The sequence below is a fragment of the Opisthorchis viverrini genome (genome assembly GCF_000715545.1).
Source record: "Opisthorchis viverrini unplaced genomic scaffold opera_v5_14, whole genome shotgun sequence".
Classification (NCBI taxonomy): domain Eukaryota; kingdom Metazoa; phylum Platyhelminthes; class Trematoda; order Opisthorchiida; family Opisthorchiidae; genus Opisthorchis; species Opisthorchis viverrini.
In genome coordinates this window covers 986,194-1,005,618 of record NW_008751670.1, presented here as the reverse complement: position 1 = coordinate 1,005,618, position 19,425 = coordinate 986,194, and the positions used below count along the sequence as shown (strand labels likewise).

General features: G+C 44.6%; 1 protein-coding gene across 1 annotated transcript in view; it reads left to right on the top strand.

Annotated features, from left to right (window-relative positions):
• The window catches only part of T265_01307 (hypothetical protein), a gene marked incomplete at both ends in the record, with an annotated part of 77,058 nt that overhangs the window by 44,520 nt on the left and 13,113 nt on the right, over window positions 1-19,425 (top strand). The window contains 3 exons of the mRNA XM_009165313.1: window positions 3,531-4,073; window positions 8,713-9,384; window positions 18,370-18,586. Of these exons, the coding sequence (XP_009163577.1) occupies window positions 3,531-4,073; window positions 8,713-9,384; window positions 18,370-18,586 (1,432 nt within the window). The remainder of the gene's footprint in view (window positions 1-3,530; window positions 4,074-8,712; window positions 9,385-18,369; window positions 18,587-19,425) is intronic.

Here is a 19,425-nt window from a genome sequence, read left to right as displayed (position 1 = left end):
GCTACTCGCCTTCCAGGCTGGGGACCGCGTGATCCTCACTGTGCCTGGTTGGAGACACTACAAGGTATGGCTGCCAACCGATGTCAGTGGCGTTCTTGTTGCCAGTTTCTTTTCAGATTGCCTGAGTGAATGTCTGGAGGTCTAGGCACCTCGGAATGATTGTGGTAAGCTAGCACTAAGTCTCTTCCCCGCCCACCTTTTCTCTTTTCTTTACAGTAAGACTTTCAAATAAATCATGGTTGTACGGCATTGAAGCTATCCAGATTGCCTGATTGAATGTCTGGAGGTGTAGGCACCTCGGAATGATTGTGTTAAGCTAGCACTAAGTCCCTCCCCCGTCCACCTTTATTCTTTTCTTCACAATAAGGCTTTCAAATAAGTCATGGTTGTACGGCAGTGAAGCATTGGTGTTGAAGACTGATGTCATGCTGTTGATGATGATGATGATGATGCAGAAGTAAGTTATTGTGCATCCATCCCAACCAGAATGTATCTCAGTAGGTGTCAGCATCCGTCGTGTTACTGGCTTTGTCCACTTTTTGTTCTAGGGGTGTAGTTGCCTTAAACTACAATAAGCATCCGGTCTAATGTGAACGAGGTTGATTTGAGATCTATGTGCATACCCATAGAGCCAAGTGATAAGTTGTTCTGTCGCGTCAATCACGGCGGCGTAAGACGCTACACCATTTGACACGGGGTTAACTAGGTCAAGTGCTTTATCTACTGTGACACCGACTAACTCAAGTAGCGAACTGACCGGTTCGCTCCGCTCTATAATGACGGTCACTCGGGAGGGTGATTGATTATTCAGCGTTTTGTACCCACCTTTAATACTTTGTGTTTTGAGACCGTGACGTAAGACGATTGATTCACTACAGGAATGTCATAAACTCATATCTTTCAAACTTATTTGCGTATGCACTTCAAATCCATACATTTAACCATATACTTCAGTAGTTATTTTTCATTACCCTTTTCGGCATTCTTTATCGCCACCTTTACTTGAAGGGTGCATGCACTCACTCATCGTTTACTCAAACAAACTTGCCGTACAGCTCATGGTCGATGTCTGTACACGTTTCATGTGATTCTGGTTGGTTCTGCGTAAATCGTTGCCTACTTTCCTCAGCTGTCCCCGTCTGCGGTTTTCAACCATCCGTTCATGCACTCGTTTGACATCCTCCGCATTCTGGGGGATCCGCTGCATATGTTGTGTATAGCATTGCATATGTGAATCAATGAATTCCTCTATGCTCTAGTATTTCGAAGATTTTGCCCATATGGCTTCAGGAGAATTTGGTAATCAATCAGCGGATCTATCGCAAATTTTCGCTCAGTTCTAGACCCCTTCGATTGTTAGGTACACATTCCACCGTAATATGGATGAGTTGACTATGTAGGTCACAGTGATTATCGTTGGATTCGAACTTAGCGCTTAAAATCAAATTGTGACAGTTTGCTTGTTCGCTGGACTGGACGATTCGATTGCAAAGGTTTCATCACCACGCGAGGTGATGATGTCACCTAGATTGGTGACAGAACGTTTACAATCAAATTGCCCAGCTCAGCGAACTAGTCAACTACTATCTACGCTACCTGAGCTACCAACGTTTCCCTCCATAGAATACAATAAAATTGTGTTCACTCATCACGCACAAATGGAGGAGGGTGAAGATCTTTTGCGGAAAATATCCATTCGGAAAACGGTCGATAAAGACCGGCGTTAAGAAAAACGTATTCAGTGAATTAGATAAAAGTCGGGTTTTTTTCCCATAATGTGCCCATCCGAGCGTATATCCTAACCTTACGCAAAGTGGGAAAATAAAAGCAATATAAACGGAATACCGAAGGATCTACGGAACGGTCAGGTATTTCGACAGAGAAACTGGTTATTCATTTTGTCACGTTTAAATTTCGGACGCATCTTTACCAGCGGGACGTCTCTCGAGAGGAGAACACCACACCTAATGCTCTCCACCGCCCTCTGATCTCATCCCTATCTAAACTCTGTGCTACTCATGAGTAGCCAAAGTACAATCCATTTGAGAGTTCCCTGAAGGCTTCCCGCCAGAATACCAGCATGATTTTCCTCCACAGGATTTCCTTCCGTATTTACGATGAAATTGGCGTCATACCGATCACAACATTTTCGTGTAGAAAGAGGAATTCCTCGTGCATGTACTTTAGCTCACATATGAAAGCATACTTAGCTTGTTGCCAGCTGTTTGAAACACAGCAACCCCTTCCAATAAGCACCCTGTCAATATACAATACCTTCTGAATGAAACACAAAATAATTCTGCAGTCAGATGCCTGTATTTAAGAAAAAATTCCTAGGACGCCACAAAGGGTATTTGCCATAAATACCAAATGTCATCATTATCGTTATTATTATCTGAGGCAGTCACTCTTTTGTTGGTTATCGCCTCTCGAAGCTAAATTACACGGAAACAGCGGAACAAAGCAGAAACGTGCTATTGGCAAAGACTGTCGACTGATACCTCCTGCATGGGGAATGAAATCAGCAGGGTTGCCCACTACAGCTGCCATTTTGATGCTTATGGATTCAGCCGTGGACTATGAAGGTCCGAGCAGCTAAACGATTTAAAAGGCACTCAACTGCCAGTGCGTAACATCTACGTACTTGGTGTTAAAATAGTCGCCGACGGAAAATGGGTTTCAATCTTATACCTACAATGTGTCGTGTGTGTGTGTTTGGTCCCTAGACCTCCGCCAGCCATTTACGTGGATCGGATTTGGCCTCTTATTTGGTTCAAAGTCTGTTGCTCACGAAGCTTCATAACATGCTCGCCGAATTTGAGACTACCTCCTCTCAACTTATCCTCATCGCAGATATGTGAGACCACGACATAATTTGGAAGAAAACAATAGGTTAAATAGAAACATCTTTCAATCCGGAAGAACAAAACCTGTACATCGTTTTCATCCATTTTGTCAATGTTCTCCCCATACTCACAGCGACCTATTCGTTTAGCCGTTTTTTTTATATAATTCTGACTGAGTGAGAGAGTGTTCTTCCTGTCCCACTCCTGTCCTGTTTGCATGCTCCTCAAGAGTCACTTATCAATAGTTAATTAGCGCCCTGTTGCAAGCCATCAGCTATGTGGGAATTGCTTGCTGCTTCTTGAAAAAGAACGGGCTGTTGATTGTGGTCAGTGTGGCAAAGACTGCAATGAAAAATTGGTTTTCGTAACTGGCAAGTAACATGACAGTGTGACGTAGGAACATTTTAGTTGAGTTCACTTCCTTTGATCCCAAGTTGACCTCATGACTACCTGCGGAAACTAGTTTGAGTATTGATATCTGTGCGATAATACCCAATTTTCATGGAATTCTTCAAGCTAGACGAATACATGTACACCGTACAGTGCATCGGCCTGTCTCATTGCAGTAAGGCCTGCCCAGTTTTTGTGAGTGCCAATTTGTACCAAAGTGAACCCATATTTTCGCAGTGGCTGGACTAATGAACTTATCTGTTACCTTCTGTGCACTTTGGTTTTGTCCTTTAGCCCGATCTTACCCAACAGTCTCCATCGTCGACAACCGGTCAAGCTGCCCCTCTTCAAAATAACTCATGCAGCGAGAATGTTTCGGTAGTGGATCCTAAAGCAACCACACCCATGCTTTCTTCGACTTCACCAGTACAACAGCGGCGGTTGTTTAAGTCGGCCATGGAAGATTGTTTGCCTGAATCTACGGCAGACCCATTGAGTAGCTCTATGCTCGTGAGCAGTTCCATCACAAGCCTCGCTCCAAGCTGTGCAGGAACCTATATTCTTGATGCAAGCGAGACGCTGGCCAGTAAGGGTCTGCTTGGAAACTTCGCTTCTGACATTTCTGCCCAGGTTGGTAGCGTTCCTCGCCTGCCCAGCATTACAGAACCGGATTCACTCACTCCGCGTGGAAGTCCGGTTGAGATGTTCGATGTCGCAAGGAGTCATAGACGAGAGACAGATTACCAACAAATGTCCATACCCTCCATTGACCAGCGTCCACGGTCGGTAGGAAAAGCATCAATGGAACCGGTGACCCACGCGAAAATACAGGAACGGGTAGGTTTCCCTCCTCTCAATTTGCTGTTGATCCACCATGGGGAATGAAGAGCTGATTACTATTTTCAGATTCACTTGATTAGGTTGGGAAGGTTTTGGCTGATTTCAGCGAATACTGTCCACTCGATTGTGTCTTATTGAGCATTATGGATAGCGGGAACACGACCTGTCTGTGGAACTTTGTTGGAGATGGAGACGATTAACAACCACCTGTCTTCGATGTGTCGTCAAAGGTATCGTGGGTCACCTTGCTTATGGAATCACATAAAACCTTCCAACAATGTATACTGCATCTGAGACATTGGTGTTCCTCCCGTAGCTTGCAGTTGTTCACTCTCGGCGAACCTAATAGCGGCCACAGTGTCATTTATACACCTGCTTCACCGCTGAATACTTCAGCGTCATCATAGGTTGACCTTGATTTTCAAAGTAGGCAATCCAAACATCTTAGGAGAAGTGTAGGAATTGGGAAAACAAACTGACTCTTCTTGAACAGCTCTGGATTTCGACAATTCCACTTTAGATTGTGCTGACACTCGGTTAAGGCATTGCAAAACTATTGCTGCTCGCTCTTTTTACTTGATCAGAGCCATCGGTGATTCGTGTTCTATCCGAGAGACTGCCTCGAATAGACCCACACATAATTCAATCACAAGAGGGCCAGTGTAAATCCCGTGCTCGGGTATACTGTTGTGGTGCCTGTTCAATAACATATCGCTTATTGCCCTGCGCCAAGTTGTCATCGAACCCTCCATGGTACGCTGAAGTCGAATTGGTCGCTAATTTGAAGAACGAGCGGCTTTTCGAATACCATTCGTCACCAAGGATTTTTTATGACCTGTGTGATGGCCAAAATTTCGTCCGGCTGCGCCCGTATCTGGTCCTGCTCCATGGGTAGATGTAAACGACTCTGAGTAATAAGCGCATCGCCGTCTACCCTCGGGAACCAAATTACCTGGAGATATATAGACGTGAAATGGCGTTTCAAGTACTCCCTGTTCTTGTTTCATAGGGCTTACTTGATTTTTGGGGAAGAGGCTCGATTTATCGGCTGTCTTATTTCAGAGAAATTCGGGTCACGACTTGGTTACGTTTCCTACGTTAGATTGTTTTGGCAGTTTCCAATAAGATATCGGAAGGAGGTCTGTGTGTTCTTGCAATTAATCAAAATTCACCTTATCAGCCTGTTGTTGCCACTTTCCAATAACTTTCTTCCTTCCCATCAATACCTGTCATCGCGCAGCATCCCGATTGCATTTCCTGGACTCGTGAAAGGGATACGATCTAGATTCACGTGTATCCGAATCATGTTTCCTCAGTCGTATCTTGTGTTGCCATCATGTTTACAGTTGGGTTTTCAAAACTTCCAGATGTTCCCTTATGGTTGATACTAGAGCAAACACACTGTCTTCGGTTTCTTTTCTCTATATCGTTTATCATCTTGATTAGAGGCAAAGGGTCGTTCAGATCGATGCAACAGTTACTGAATAATGCCTGTAGCAATTTCAAACGTAGTTTAAACGATGGTTCGGCATGCGCTGTACTCCGCTTAACCAACTCAGCTTCTGGTGCAGGACACATTCTTCATTGGAAGTCCCCGTTGCTTAACCGGAAACTCGCTTTTTAACTGCCTCGTTACGGATTCGCCAACTCACACGAGCTGTGGTTCTGAGACAATGATTGCCGATCACCTGAAGACGTTTCACTTCCGCTGCTCGAACAGGCCAAGTCCCAGAGCCATACAACAAAACAACCCATACTGTAGTCTGATGCATACGTCCCTTGAGATTCAGGGATATACCACTTTGGTGCCATAGGTGTCTCAAATTAGCTAACGTGACGCGAGCCATGTGGACGCGTGCATTGACCTCATCTATCACACCGAAATCAGAATTGATTCAGATTCCAGGATAACGTTCCGCAAATTAAATTACCTCTCTCCTGATTGTTAGTGGCGTTTTCAGTGACTGCGTGCCCACGAGCGTGACCTTACCCTTTGTGGGTTCAAAGTGCGTACCAAAGGACAGGTCAGTTCATCCAAAGACACCTACGCCCTCTCCTTCTATTCGAAAACGAGAACGATGTCGTCTGCATATTCCAGATCGACAAGGTTATTGTCACAGGCTAGTTGAACACCGGGGTTTTGAAGGCCTTCCAGCGTTCATCTCATCGGTCACGAAAGTAAATAGGAATGAAGAGGTTCGGTACACTTGCGAACACCATTTTGTGTGCGGAAGCTTTCGGAGGGCTCTCTGTATACTCTCACACACACCCCAATGTCTAAGAATACAAAGAACTTACTAAGTTCACAATTTGTTTCATCCACCTGGTTCCAGTCACTGCAAGATATGTTTGCCAGCCGATTTTATTGACGCTCCTCTTGTCAGTTTGTGTCCAGATTACCTGTCTGGAGGTATGGTCACGTCGAATTAATTATGGTAGAGTAGCACTTTTATTTCTTCCTTCACAGTATGACTTTCAAAGCGAAGCTTCAGTGTTGAACACTGATGTCCTGCTGTCCATGATGATGATGATGATGTACGATATGTCCCGTTTAAGCTTCATGTTCCTAGATTAATAATTGAATCCATATGCAGCAATAAAACGACGGTGGTGGTGAACCTATTTCTTCAGTTTTATTCCTCATATCCGTGTTGATGGATCACGTTATTCTTCTCCGTCAGTAGCATGTCCCCCAATTTGTTCTGCTGACTCCTCAATTGGCTCCATTTGGACAGCTGTTGGGATCGAGATCCCGAGTTTTGTGCGCAATTATGAAGGAGCCTTTCATGTTTAACCAATAAATGCGCTTTAGGAGACAGTTTGTTTCCATCTGAGGGGTTTTCTCCCTATCGGGGTATTTTCTAACTGCACTGCACTAGTTTTGTTACCGGATGGAGTATTCATGATGCATTTGGTCGATGGAAAAGGATTTCACTGTATTCCTTCGGATGATGCCGAAAACGCTGGCGAGAACGTGACTTTCTTAGTGGGATCTCAAAAGATATGACAGCTTAACCAAATCCTTTCGTCAAAAGTCCAGTATAGCACTTCGCGAAAGTGACTGGGGTCTGGAAGAATGGTGTCGGACTACGAAGATGAAGGATGTCTCAGTGTAGGGTCTTTAGGGGACGGAATAATTTCCACCTGATTTTCACTTGGTGCTTCATTTGGCGGCAGACTATCAAAAGCTTTTCAACTGTGTCACAATAGAACAGTCTTCTCGTCGGAACGCCCGGGTGGATCGATTCCTGACCAATCACTTGCTCCGGAGGCAGGTGCATGTTAGGTTACGTATTGACTGGACTTGACACGTTTCCGTCCCTTTGAAGCCCTGTCTCTCAGTCGTCCAACTCTTTCTTTGGTGGTACTCCTCACCTCGTGTACATCCGTATCGGTGCTTCTACTGTCATCTCCAGTTTCGTAGTGTAGCTTTCCGGAAACCTGACCACACCCTACGTTCAGCGGCGTATCCAATCTGGCCAAACAAGATACTGGAAAATTGATGTTACCTGATTGTGTTTATAGTGACTTGTTGAGTTGATTGTTGTTTTCGCACTCTGGCGATCTACGTTTCTCCCGCATTGCAAGATTTTCATTCGTTACTTACATTGTAAATTGAATTTGCATAGTGACCAGCTTCCCTGACCCTTTTCTGACATACACACCACGGCGAACTTCTGTTTTTTTCGGTATTATCCCGTTTTATTCCACTTCCGCTCCGAAGCATTCGCTCGTATCACCTATATTCTGGTGTCTCTCTATCTGAGCCTATTCAGTGGTCGTCATTTGTTAACCATCCAGATAATTAAAAACGGTCTACAAGTTTTGATACTGCGCGAAATAGCTGGAGCCAGATAGCCGGTATCATTCTTTACGGTCCCTAAAAGCCTCCAGGACTGGAGTTGCTTACTACCATGTAGTTGCGAATAAAAACCGTGATGAAAGACTGACATCCTTAGCAAACCCTTATAGTTTGTGATCCGGTCGGCTGCGGCTCTACAAGACACCGAGAATGTTCCTCAATGTTTTGAGCGGTTTTCGAATCTCGAAAGAGGGTTGGCTGTTTGTCAGCAATCAGTCCGTTGTGTCCTTGAGCTTTACAGGGTTTCCTTGTCCAGAGAGCTGGTGAATTATTTTTCAGAACATACCTTTTGGCTTGGTTCTAGAACCTACTAGGTATTGATGTTGGTGATCCTAATGAACTGTGGTGAGGACTCAGTGAGTTCAATGACCGCTGGCACTTTGACCTATCGGTTTAGCTAATTATCATCCAACAAGTGGCTGAAAGATTTCCTTTTTCAATCTGGTCAGCTCATTGGTTTCAACTTTGAGCAATGTAGATCAGTTTGCATCTAAAGATGTACATCCTGGTACTCCGTACGCTAAACACCATTTTTTCTCCATAAAACTAACAAAACTCGGTCGTTTTTTAATTTAGTTGTGACATGAATAGTTCACCATATATTTCGCGTCATTTGCACCTGATTACATGCATTTGATGAAATTTTTGTCAATCACGAACGAAGATACTTATCATTCCGCATGAACTCCTATCCAAATCAATTCATGTAGAATTTTGTGCACTTTGAGGCATATTTTCGTCAGCTCTGAGGTGTTGTATCCCTTTTTGATTTAGGCTCAGAAATCTTATACAATGGAGGAGCACTCCAATGCTGCTTTTGGACACTGTCCTTCATTTAGGCCTCCGATTAACGTGGATAGTCATAATTCATTGGGTGACTCGTCTGGGCGACATCTGAATGCGTCTAACTCTTCGTGGATCGAGGTCTGTAAAGATGACACGGAACTTCACCAAACGGACGCTCCACTCACTTCTTGTTCGGAAGCCTTTGATGGTGATATGCTCGTCAGGGCATCGGTAACCAGCTTGGCTCCAAGCTGTGCAGCCACCTACGTCCTAGATGTAGATGAGACACTCGCTGCACAGGGACATTTACCAGCGATCGTCCAAAGCCGTGAAGATTTGCTTTCGCCAACCGAGCGACGCGCGCTTCTCGCTCGTTCCAGATCAGAGGATTGCACCACAACAACGAAGGCGTGCTCAGCGAATAATGGTCAGGATGTACTCTGGGATGTGCTGGAAACCGAGGAATGCGTGGAAGATCTAGGGTCATCAGGATTTGATGGTCAACTTTCCCATATGCAACAGGTCGTAGACCAATACCAAAACAAGTTCATTCCAGGACGGACAGCCAAACTGATGGCAAACGAAGATGTGGATGCATTCCGTCTGCTTCCTCAACCTGTATGTTCACAACTACCGATTGAAATTGACTCGTCTCGCACAGTAAGTTGGCATGCTTTCAGGTTTACCAATCTACGAATTCAATGTGATTCGCCTATTAAGCAGTGTTGCGTTCTGGTATTTACGAAATTGCTCCATCCAATTCCTGAAAAGGATCGAGTTGCTTATCGCTTGTCAGTGTGGTTAATGGTTAATCAATCTTTATAGAGGATTTCTGAAAATCCCTTGTTCTTGACTAATGTTTGATGTGTTCCGTTCCAAACTGCGTGGTCTGAATGCGCTCTCTGTTCCACGGATCGTGTAAGTTATTCTTGCGTAGCTGTAGCACTCTTTCGGTGCCTAGCTGCCATGCCGCCCGAAGGAAGCACGAGGGCTGGGATACTGCCAGGTCGCCCAAGCCTAGACAGGGAAAGTCGAGAGACAGAAGTCGGGTTCGAACTACGGACCTTCCGGTCAGTAAATTCGCGCTCCAACCAATTGAACCATCTCGCCCATTGCACCTTAGCCCCTCTATTGTCCTTGAAGTTAAAGCCAGTTGTTAGCTACCCGATTTGACGATTGTCGCATCTAGTGGTTCAATACACCTATCGGTTGGTAATGTGGTGAAATATTGGTAGCTCGGGTGAGTTCATTGGTTGTTGACCAGATGGCTGTTGATCTGTTCGCCGAGCTTGGCAATTGGCTTGCAAGGTGACGAAACGTTTGCAAGCCAATTACCAAGCTCGGCGAACAGGTCAACAACCAACACCTATCGGTATCACTGGATAAAATTTTTAATCCAATGGTTTTTGGGATCTGAATCCAAACATCAACAGAGACGTAGTGTACTATCCTCACGTCCTTTACAGTCATGTGATGGTCACTCGAGGAAGAAGTACAATTTGTCAACTCATTTTCACCGTAGATTTCCTACTGTCGGATACAGTGAACGATTGATGTCATAAACTCTCGATTGCTTTGCTTAAGGAGAAAATATCTTCTATTCATAGGATAGTCAACTCAGTGGTGTCCCTTGCTCGAATCTGTGGATATTTCCAAGTAGTCAAACTGATAAGCTCATGGGGATTAGTGAATCTTTTCTCTTAAAGATAAATCTTTGTGTTTTGTTTCCTGTTGGGCACAGTCTTGTTTTGGCCTTGTAGCATTACTACCTTGTCATAAATGGTTTGTAATCGAAGGTCACGTTGTGTGTGTGTATGTGCACGCGTTAACGTGAGGCTTTCTTCCGTTCAACTGGGAATTTTTTGTGGCTGCAAACGTAACTCTGCCTGCCTCACGCGACACAAGATTCTCCAATCCATTGAACTCAACGGAAGCTTAGCGCCACACTGGATTCCAAAATAACGGCTTCGCCCCCTTTGATGCTCTTGCCTCACCATCCCAGTGAAGGATGCGGCTGAATTTTTCTGTCAAGTTTGCTCGGCCTCATACATTCTTCTTCCAGCTTATTGCCTAATTGTCCTCTGAGCTCCCGTCTGTGCTGGTGCGTTTCATCAATCTGTCACCGTGTCAACAGGGATTAAATCTGCCACACTGCACTGTTCTGGTCGGTATTTGGTTTGCTATAGGACATGCAGCGGGCAAGTCGAAAAGTTAACGGCATAGCCTTCGAGGCGGTTGGAGGTATTCAAAGCCACTTTTGACAGAAAAGGGGCTGATATAAAAGACTATCCAACGCATATCCAGAGTAAAAATGTCTCGGAAGTAGGGTTTGTACCGTGCTGCATACTTCTAACTGCATCAATCCCGTTGCATTTGCAAACTAACTCACTGTTTTACGTGAAATCATTCATTAGCGGTCACATTTTTATTTTCCACTTTGAGCGTTCTTTCGAATGAATAGCGAACATTCAGTCCGTTTGTTTTTTTCTCATTTTCATCCGTTTTCCTTTTTTCCACTCTTATCATCGCCAACATGCGGCAAATGACCAATACAGCTGGTAGATGCTGGAAAGGTGCATAGGTCTCATTTTGCTCTCGGCACGGCCTCTCCTCGAATGGACCTCGCTTTGAGAGGTCCTTTTTAAAAAGTTGGGTGTTCCAAAAGCTGTCTGGAGCCTTTTCTGTTTTTTGTTGCTATTGGTTTTGGTCTCAGTTCAGTTTGATACTCGTGAATTGTGTATGCATTCAAGGCCGCTCCACCAGGTGATAGCGAATATTGTAAAGTGTGAGTCGTGGATAGATGCAACAGTACCACTGTTTACGTGAGATCGCCAAACATTGATGTGGTTGATCTCTGGTACTCTCTTCTCCAAGACACCCGTTTGCCTCGCGGTATCTTCCATTTGGAAAGTGTTTCAGCAAGTAGTGGAAGATGATCACCTGGTATCAAGAGGTAATTCTCTGGATAAGAACTACAGTGGAGAACCTATGAGAAACGACCACTTAGGAGGGATCGTCGTAGATAACGGTTCAACCTCATAAAGTCCTATTTCACATACTAATGTGCGCTTCAGAAAAGTACATCGGTCAATGCACCAACGAAATAGATAAGTTTCAATGACCTCAGTTGTCAGCTGAACATATTGACTGATGGGTATGCAACTAACAAATAGGAATGGGGGAATTTTACCACAAGTTCCACATTCTGATTGAAACTAGACGCGGATTTTCCACTGCATTGCACGCGGAAACAATGTGCCACATCAACCACTCAACCAAAACTTCCTAGTCAGACTGGCTGTCAACAACATTCGGTAGGTTTCTTCATCAGCTAAGTCTCAAGACCACATCCTGTTGATCGAATCAGATCAAACGAGGATCGTCAGCCAAAGCTATCATGATGCGCGCTTGACGTAATTTGTAAGAGGCCTGTTGTACGGTGCCAAGTGCATTCACTAAGCATAAGTGCTATGCATCAGATGACTCGGTTCAGACTTGCTTAGCGAAGCGAACGAAGGGACTCTGGAGAGTTTTGGCCAATAGGGCTTGCTCGTGCCTCACGCTGATTGGTTACTGATGTGAGGCAGCAAAACGGCCGGTCCCTGTGTCCGTTTGTTTGTCCTGTTTTTACGCAAACCATGACATGAAGTCATTCTTTCAGAACAACGATTTCAAATCGTTGTCATTTTTGGTGATGTGTTCAGGATGCACGTTATTAAGAAAGTTACAAGCTTCCGAAAAGTGAGCAGACTTTTTTGTTCCCTTTAACCTTTTTTGCCAAGTTGTTCATTGAATTTAGTGTGTCCTTTTCAGATAACTTTGCATCCCAATAATCGTGTATCACTTTTACATTTTGGAAAACATGATATATGGTGTCTAACACACCAAAGTACCGTTTATGATCTTAACAATTCTCATTGTATGTTACCCACTCTGAACTGCGGCGGCTGATCCTCTGTGTCAGACATCGTTTGAAAACCTTCGTCGCATCTTCAGTTGAACGAGGTTAGGATTTACTCCATAGAATAGATTTTCACATGAACAGCCTCTTGTAACCGACATTCATGGTAACGGTAAGCATTTTTGAGAGGACGAGCCTTTGGCACGTTTATTCCGCGCGGTCTTTGGATGGATGATAACTAGGACTGTTCACTTTTCTTCGTAAATTACAAGTAGAACATGTGTGAACTGTCGATTTTTTAGTCTAATTAGCTGGTAGAATAGCTGCGTAACAATCGGGCACTCATTCCTGAGTAACAATAATTTTGGTGCTGCTTCAAAAACTATGCTACCCGCCTTCTGTTGAGACTAGATTCTTAAGGGATACGGATTGGTGACAGTGATTTTGAAACTGGAGCGTTGTTGACTGCAGCTCTGTTTTTCAATGTCTAAGCATCAGTCAATCTCGTCCCTGGTTCTCCATCCAAATGGTTGGGTCCTGCTGACGCGCCGTAGACTGTCAACTCGCATTCGAATATTCAGCGGGACCTCCTTGGGTTGTTTCACTCTGAATACACTGGACACTGAGTGGCTTAGCTTTTTACAATGATCATCTGGAAACTGTCCCAAGTGAATCGTGGGAATGTATTTGCTCCATATCCGGATAATCTCCAGTTCCATCCTTCACCGGCTCACTATGCAGTCTTGATGCAATCCGTGGGTGAACCACGCTCGTACTTCTCGCATTATACTCCTCAAACTGCGACCTGCAAACCTGATCTAGTCCGGCGCCAGTACTTATCATGACCGAGACAGTGCGTTCTTTCACTCACTGGCCATAGGAATCGTCGAGCAATCGATCTATTTTAAATACGGAATAAACCGGAGGTATTACTACCTGAACGGTGAACTGGAAGGCCAACTGACCCAAATGCCGTATTGGGTCTAGTAGTTTGTCCCAGGACCGGAGCAATCGCATGATAAGCCAACCTGCCCGTCCGGTTTGATGGTTGATGTACCCACTGTTTCAATGATTGGTATTCATCACTTTGGCTGCACAGTTGGCATCCTGTGAATGCATTGTCATGCACATGACACTGGACAGGCTGTGAAAGATATCCAAATGAATACATATCTGGGATGCATATTTGTTAAACAGCTATGGGGAAATAACTAAGCCGAACAGTTTTACGGACATAGGTTTCGTTTTGGAGCCAAAACAGTTGTAGCATGTAGTGCAGTTGGGTGCGCGGTTGGATGATGATGTGATGAAGCGATTGCAAGCCTATTACCGGATCGACATCTACCCGATCGAAAAACAACTGCTGCTAGTCTCTATTTCTCCTCTTGTTCCCTTCACATTATGCTGTCCTAAACAATAACCAAAAGTTATAGGTAAGGCGATGGTATTGCTGTCGATGCTACTGACAATGATGACTGTCTAACATTGAAAGTTCATCTTCATTTGTTGATGTGCTTCAAGGCCTGTTGTCTGCAATCGTCAACAAGTATGGCTGGAGTCCACTGGTCTTGTCGTTTAGCTGGTTCGTCAGTTTAGTTTGTAACTGTTGTGGAATTCCTCGCAGCCATATCTCACCGCTAAAACTAAGTTATCACATGGGTAATCGTTGGTAACTGAATGCCGTTTAGTAAGGAAGCGATCGTGTATATTTATCTCTATCCTTCCGAAGTAGCGAAATCATCACTGTGATGGAAATGGTATTCCGCTCATCCTGGGATTGTCCTGTCTTTGAGAGTTTGTTCACAAGGTCGCTGGCGACCATCCGCAGGCGTGGGCCACAGAGAATGTTCCTTTCCGGAAGATCTTTCCCACTGAAGTTCTGAAGCAGGAGTCGGGATGGGGATTGTCCCGTGTAAACTTGCGGATTATTGATAGTATCTTGACGACGAAGGCGGATGTAACGTGAATGAACGGTTAAAATCAGGCAGATGTATTATGATGGTCGAAACACCTTGGCAAAAATTAGGAGCTGCAAGAAACACCTCGCTTCCTTCTTTAGCACGCACTTGGCTCCATGCTTTTACTGAACTAGTACAGTCTAGGTAGTAAGTAGCAGTATCTGAGGTATAACCGTAATTTTCTGAAGATTGACTCAGTTTTGACACAGCTTACTATTTTGATGATTTTCATGTCTAGGCGAGTTCAGTGCGGCTGACAATCTAACAGTTAGCTGCCACCAGCTAATCCGTCCGAACAGTTCAGTGACTGCTTGGTGCTCCCCTCGTATGCTTGTACCCTGTACCCAACACTAGAGTGAAATTGAAAGGCGCTATTTCTCAATTATGCAAGGTACACTCGCTGTTTCTCGCCCCGACCATCATTCCAGTACATTTTCAGCGTTTCTGTAAGTCTAACATGGTTTTATCCGGTAATCAAGTCACCTATTACCGAACTGAGAATGCGAATGAAATCACAACAGATTTGCGAGTATTTCTTCCATTCTACTCCACTCCGAACGCTTCCAAATGTTGTGGCTAAGACACCCATGGTTGGTGCGTTGACGTTGCTCTGTCATGCAACCCCAGCATGCAACACACCATTCCTAGTAGAATATTAATTGCCGTAGATTGTGCAGTAGGCCCATTAACCTCATTGCTTACCAAGCCCAGACACTTCACTGTCAAAACGGATAAACATTTGTTATCCAGTTTAATTTGTTTTCGTGTGGAAAGCAGACAGACCTGCGTCTACTCATATTCCAGCTAGCTAGAGCACTTTTGGATTCGAATACTATCCCTCAATCGAGTGAGGCAATCAGCCAGAACCCATCGATTGTAAACTGTTCATGGAAAAAGAAGTGGAAAACAGTAAAACTGTAAGACCCTGCATTCAGTCCAACACTTCTCATTGACGTTCGACCTATCGGAAACCTCGGCCGACAGTTCAGTTGAGAGAAAATGGAATGACGCACAGCAAAATAACATTACTAGATGCATTACACTGCTCATAAGGTTGCTGAAAACCCTTCGATAGCTCACGATCAATTTCATCCCTTCTTGGGGATCATCAGGTGGGCGCAGTCTGTCGGCCTTACGTCCTAGTTCAGTGAGAATATCTATCGAAAACAACTGCTTTTTGCTAGACGATTTTCAACACGTGCATCTGGCTTCGCGACCAGTCCAGCCTGCAGGCTTGGTACAAATGTTTTCCATGGACCGATGTGGCCCTCATCCCCGAATAACGGGTTTTGTTGAAGCAAGCAAAGGACGATGTGTCCAATGGGCAATAAATACCCGCGAAAACCGTTCACAGAATGGGTAGTCTTGTTCACCTGATCCACGGTTTACGTGCATCTGCTGCACGACTGTTCCAGGCCCTCACCAAACATGCTAAGTGGATCGCAGCGAGGCCAACACAACCGTCCATCCTTCGTTTATGTGCGTCGTGGATGAAACCCCGAGTGTACGGCTTCAGTAAAGGTTTTCAGATATCCGAAGCACCGCACTCTCGCCCACAGTAGCGCCCACATTTTTTCGTCTTAAGGTACCTTGGAATTTGCCACACAATGTTCACTGGTATTTTGCCTATAACGTGCAACGTAATCTTTGTACAGTCAATCGAGGCTTCCAGGTGTGGAGAGCTGTTGACAGCTAGGAAGAGGATTCTCTAAGGAAGCCGAGATCATTGGCAAATGAAAATCCCATCAATGAGACAGAGACCCAGCTGATAAGGGCACCCGCCGTATGTTTGTCCCACTTCACTTAGCTTTCGTTTGCTGGGCCGCTTTTCTTGCGTTCTGCAAGTGTGAGATTTTTCTTGGTGCTGCTAAATCCGGAGGACGTTGAAGATAATCTTGATCAACCTTCCGCGCGAATATTTCAGTCGAAAAATTAATGGGTTTACGTGTACTTATCTACTGTTCCCTTGAACAACCTCAATTAGTCCGCTCAAGTATTCTTTCCAACCTCTAGCCATTTAATAACTTCGCTGAATTTTAACTCCCTTTTAGGTATGTCAGCTGTGAGCTAGGCCATGAAAGAACGTTGCATCAACATGTAGACTATATCTTTTTTCGCGAGTTTTCGAAACGAAGTACCCCAGTACAAACAAAATGAAGTGCGGACTCGGCTACTTTCCTCACACACAACCCAATGCCGGAGTTCTTAATTTTGCTGGAACAGGCGAAGTCCCCGTGTTGGTGACATCTGTTGCCATTCCTCGGCAGTTGGTTCCGTTTGGGATACTTTTCAGCTGTGTGAACTGGTTAAATGACTTCACATGACTTACCGTTTATTTGTTAAAATACAAAAGCTCACTCTTGTCAGAATGTAACTTGTTGCTGCGCAATAACTTCGAAGGGATCTTTAATGTGGACCTTAGATTTTTTTAGCTGTGTTTCATCGGCCTGGCACTACCTCAACCCTTCTGTTCTCTTCAGAGCAGCGGTCGTGGACCGAAGGGATGAAATAACGCCTGAAAGCTTTGATCTGATGACCGTAGTTGGTCCATAAGATGTCATTTTTAAAACCAATGTGAGCACATCCCAATCCTTTATCACTCATACCCCCATTCAGCGTTTATGTTCCCCAAGTTTTGTCAGTTTATTTGGATTGAGAAAGAGTTGCTCCATATAGTACATATTTTTATCGCGTGTTCTTGGACAGCAGCGCTATCTGGGAACATCTGTTCACCATATGCTACTCTGCTGCTCTAAAAAGACAGAAGGTTGGCGCAACCCTTCGTTCCCCTCCCCATGCCACCTCTCCCGCTCTATGCTTTCCTCTTGATCCATACCTACTGTGCCTCAACTAACTCGCGATGAAGTTTTTGGTCAAAAACGGTCCTAAATATCGTTCATCCACGTCTTTCACTTGCCTGTTTTGTGTGTCTGTTCCCAGAAACTAGTTTGATAGGATTGACGCCGTACTCCAAAGACAGATGAATGGTATTTCCTTTTCTTTAAGCAAACCAGAATGACCATTTACCCTATTAGTGTCAAGACTGATAGTGTACTTGCTCATTCAAGCCACTGTCCGTTCCAGAAGAATATGGACGCTGCCAAGGTGAATCCCCTTGAAAGTGATCGGGTCACGTATATGTCCATGACAGCCCATACTTCACCATTACTCACCAAAAACACATACAGTTTGTCCATAACGTACTTGCTGAATTATGGGCCGGGCATTTGCGCCGGACTGTTGGTCCAATGGCTATGTAATTGTCTTTCAAGGTCGTATGTATACTGACAAAGCAAGACACTTGAGCATGACTGCTGAATTAAATCATCCCAATTGATCACTCACTATGGAGCTGCGTTATCAGTCCCATATTTTGGTCATTTCGTCGTCAACTGGATGTTGCCAAAATACGGCAGCCAGCCTGTTTGATGCCAAACAGTTCGAGTTTGTGCACCAAACAGTCTATGCATCCATCACCGCTGTTTTGTACCGGTAATTAGTAAACCTCGCACAGCATTTACTATTCCTTGATTGACTGGTGAGAAAATACGTTTTGCAGAATCGTGTGCCCTAATTTGTTCTTTGAACTCCTTTTCGTGAGATTATCATTGCACATCTGCCGGAATCGTGCTTAGGGCATATAACCTCGGAGCCTACCTCCCTCCTTCTAGCCTACACCAGCCCAAATGTCGGTCACCAAACTTTTTCTGTTAGAGATACTCTCACAAAAATACCGCAGCTAGATGGCTTCTGATGAAAAAAAGAACAATCTTACTTTTATTTCAGGACTTCGAAGCGCGGCTGCAAAGAATGTCCGGTACTCCCACCCCTCTTGATCATGATACTCCCGTGACTGGCTCTTGGCGTCAGCGACAAAGCAATATTATCATCTCTCGGTCCACTAGGCCATCTGACAGCCTGCCAACGTATGTAGGAACCACGCAACCCAGTGGTGGTGACGCCGCACCACTTAATGTCCAGTTGCCGACTTCTGCGCCGTCTGGTATGTTTTCATCTATTTTGTTTTGTAACAGTGAGATGGTGTTTTCAACATATGTTCATTGTCTCAGATCTAGCTTTCTATCATCCGATGAGTCCGATCGGTTTGGTTCAATACATTTGGAAAATACTGTTCGAGTCGCACTCAGGCAGTGAGGTGCTCTTGTCCTCGTAGTGTATGACACCAGTTGGTGAGGTAATGAAAGTGTAACTCGGTGCGCAAACACTTTTTCGTTCTCACTGTGTCTCCCTGTTCGTCATTTGGTAGCCTTATACACATCGCGTGGAACATTCCAGGTTGATTGTTAACATACCCACTCATGAAAACTCTTCTTCTAGATGGCTTTCACTGCTCGAAACGGCTCTCAATCATTTCGAAAACGTTTGGCGACAATCGGTCGATTTATTGCTGGGCAACGTTTCGCTTTTGACGCAAAAGCTTCATCAGGCCAAGTGACTAGGTTGCGAGGTTGGTCGAGCTTTTAAGGCGGACGGAGAACCAATCAGCTAGGTCAAGCTAAATCTCTGTTGGGTGTCGGCAGAGTGAATGTAAAATGAGATTTGCTAACCGAGTTTTTCCATCCAAATCTGTACTGGACCACGGGAGAATTTTCATTGACCCTAAAGGAGACTTACCATTTATAAAACCGACTGATCGTGAAAAGCTTTCGAAAGAAAGGTTGTTCCTGGAACCCGAAACGTCAGATTATAACATTGTACCCGACTACACTGTGTTGTAGCTGTCCTTCACGCTGTACACCTCACGGCGCTCAATTGTTCAACAAGATGCAAACTGACTTTGGTCAGTGACTCCTAAGCATTGTGAACAATCGGAATACTTTA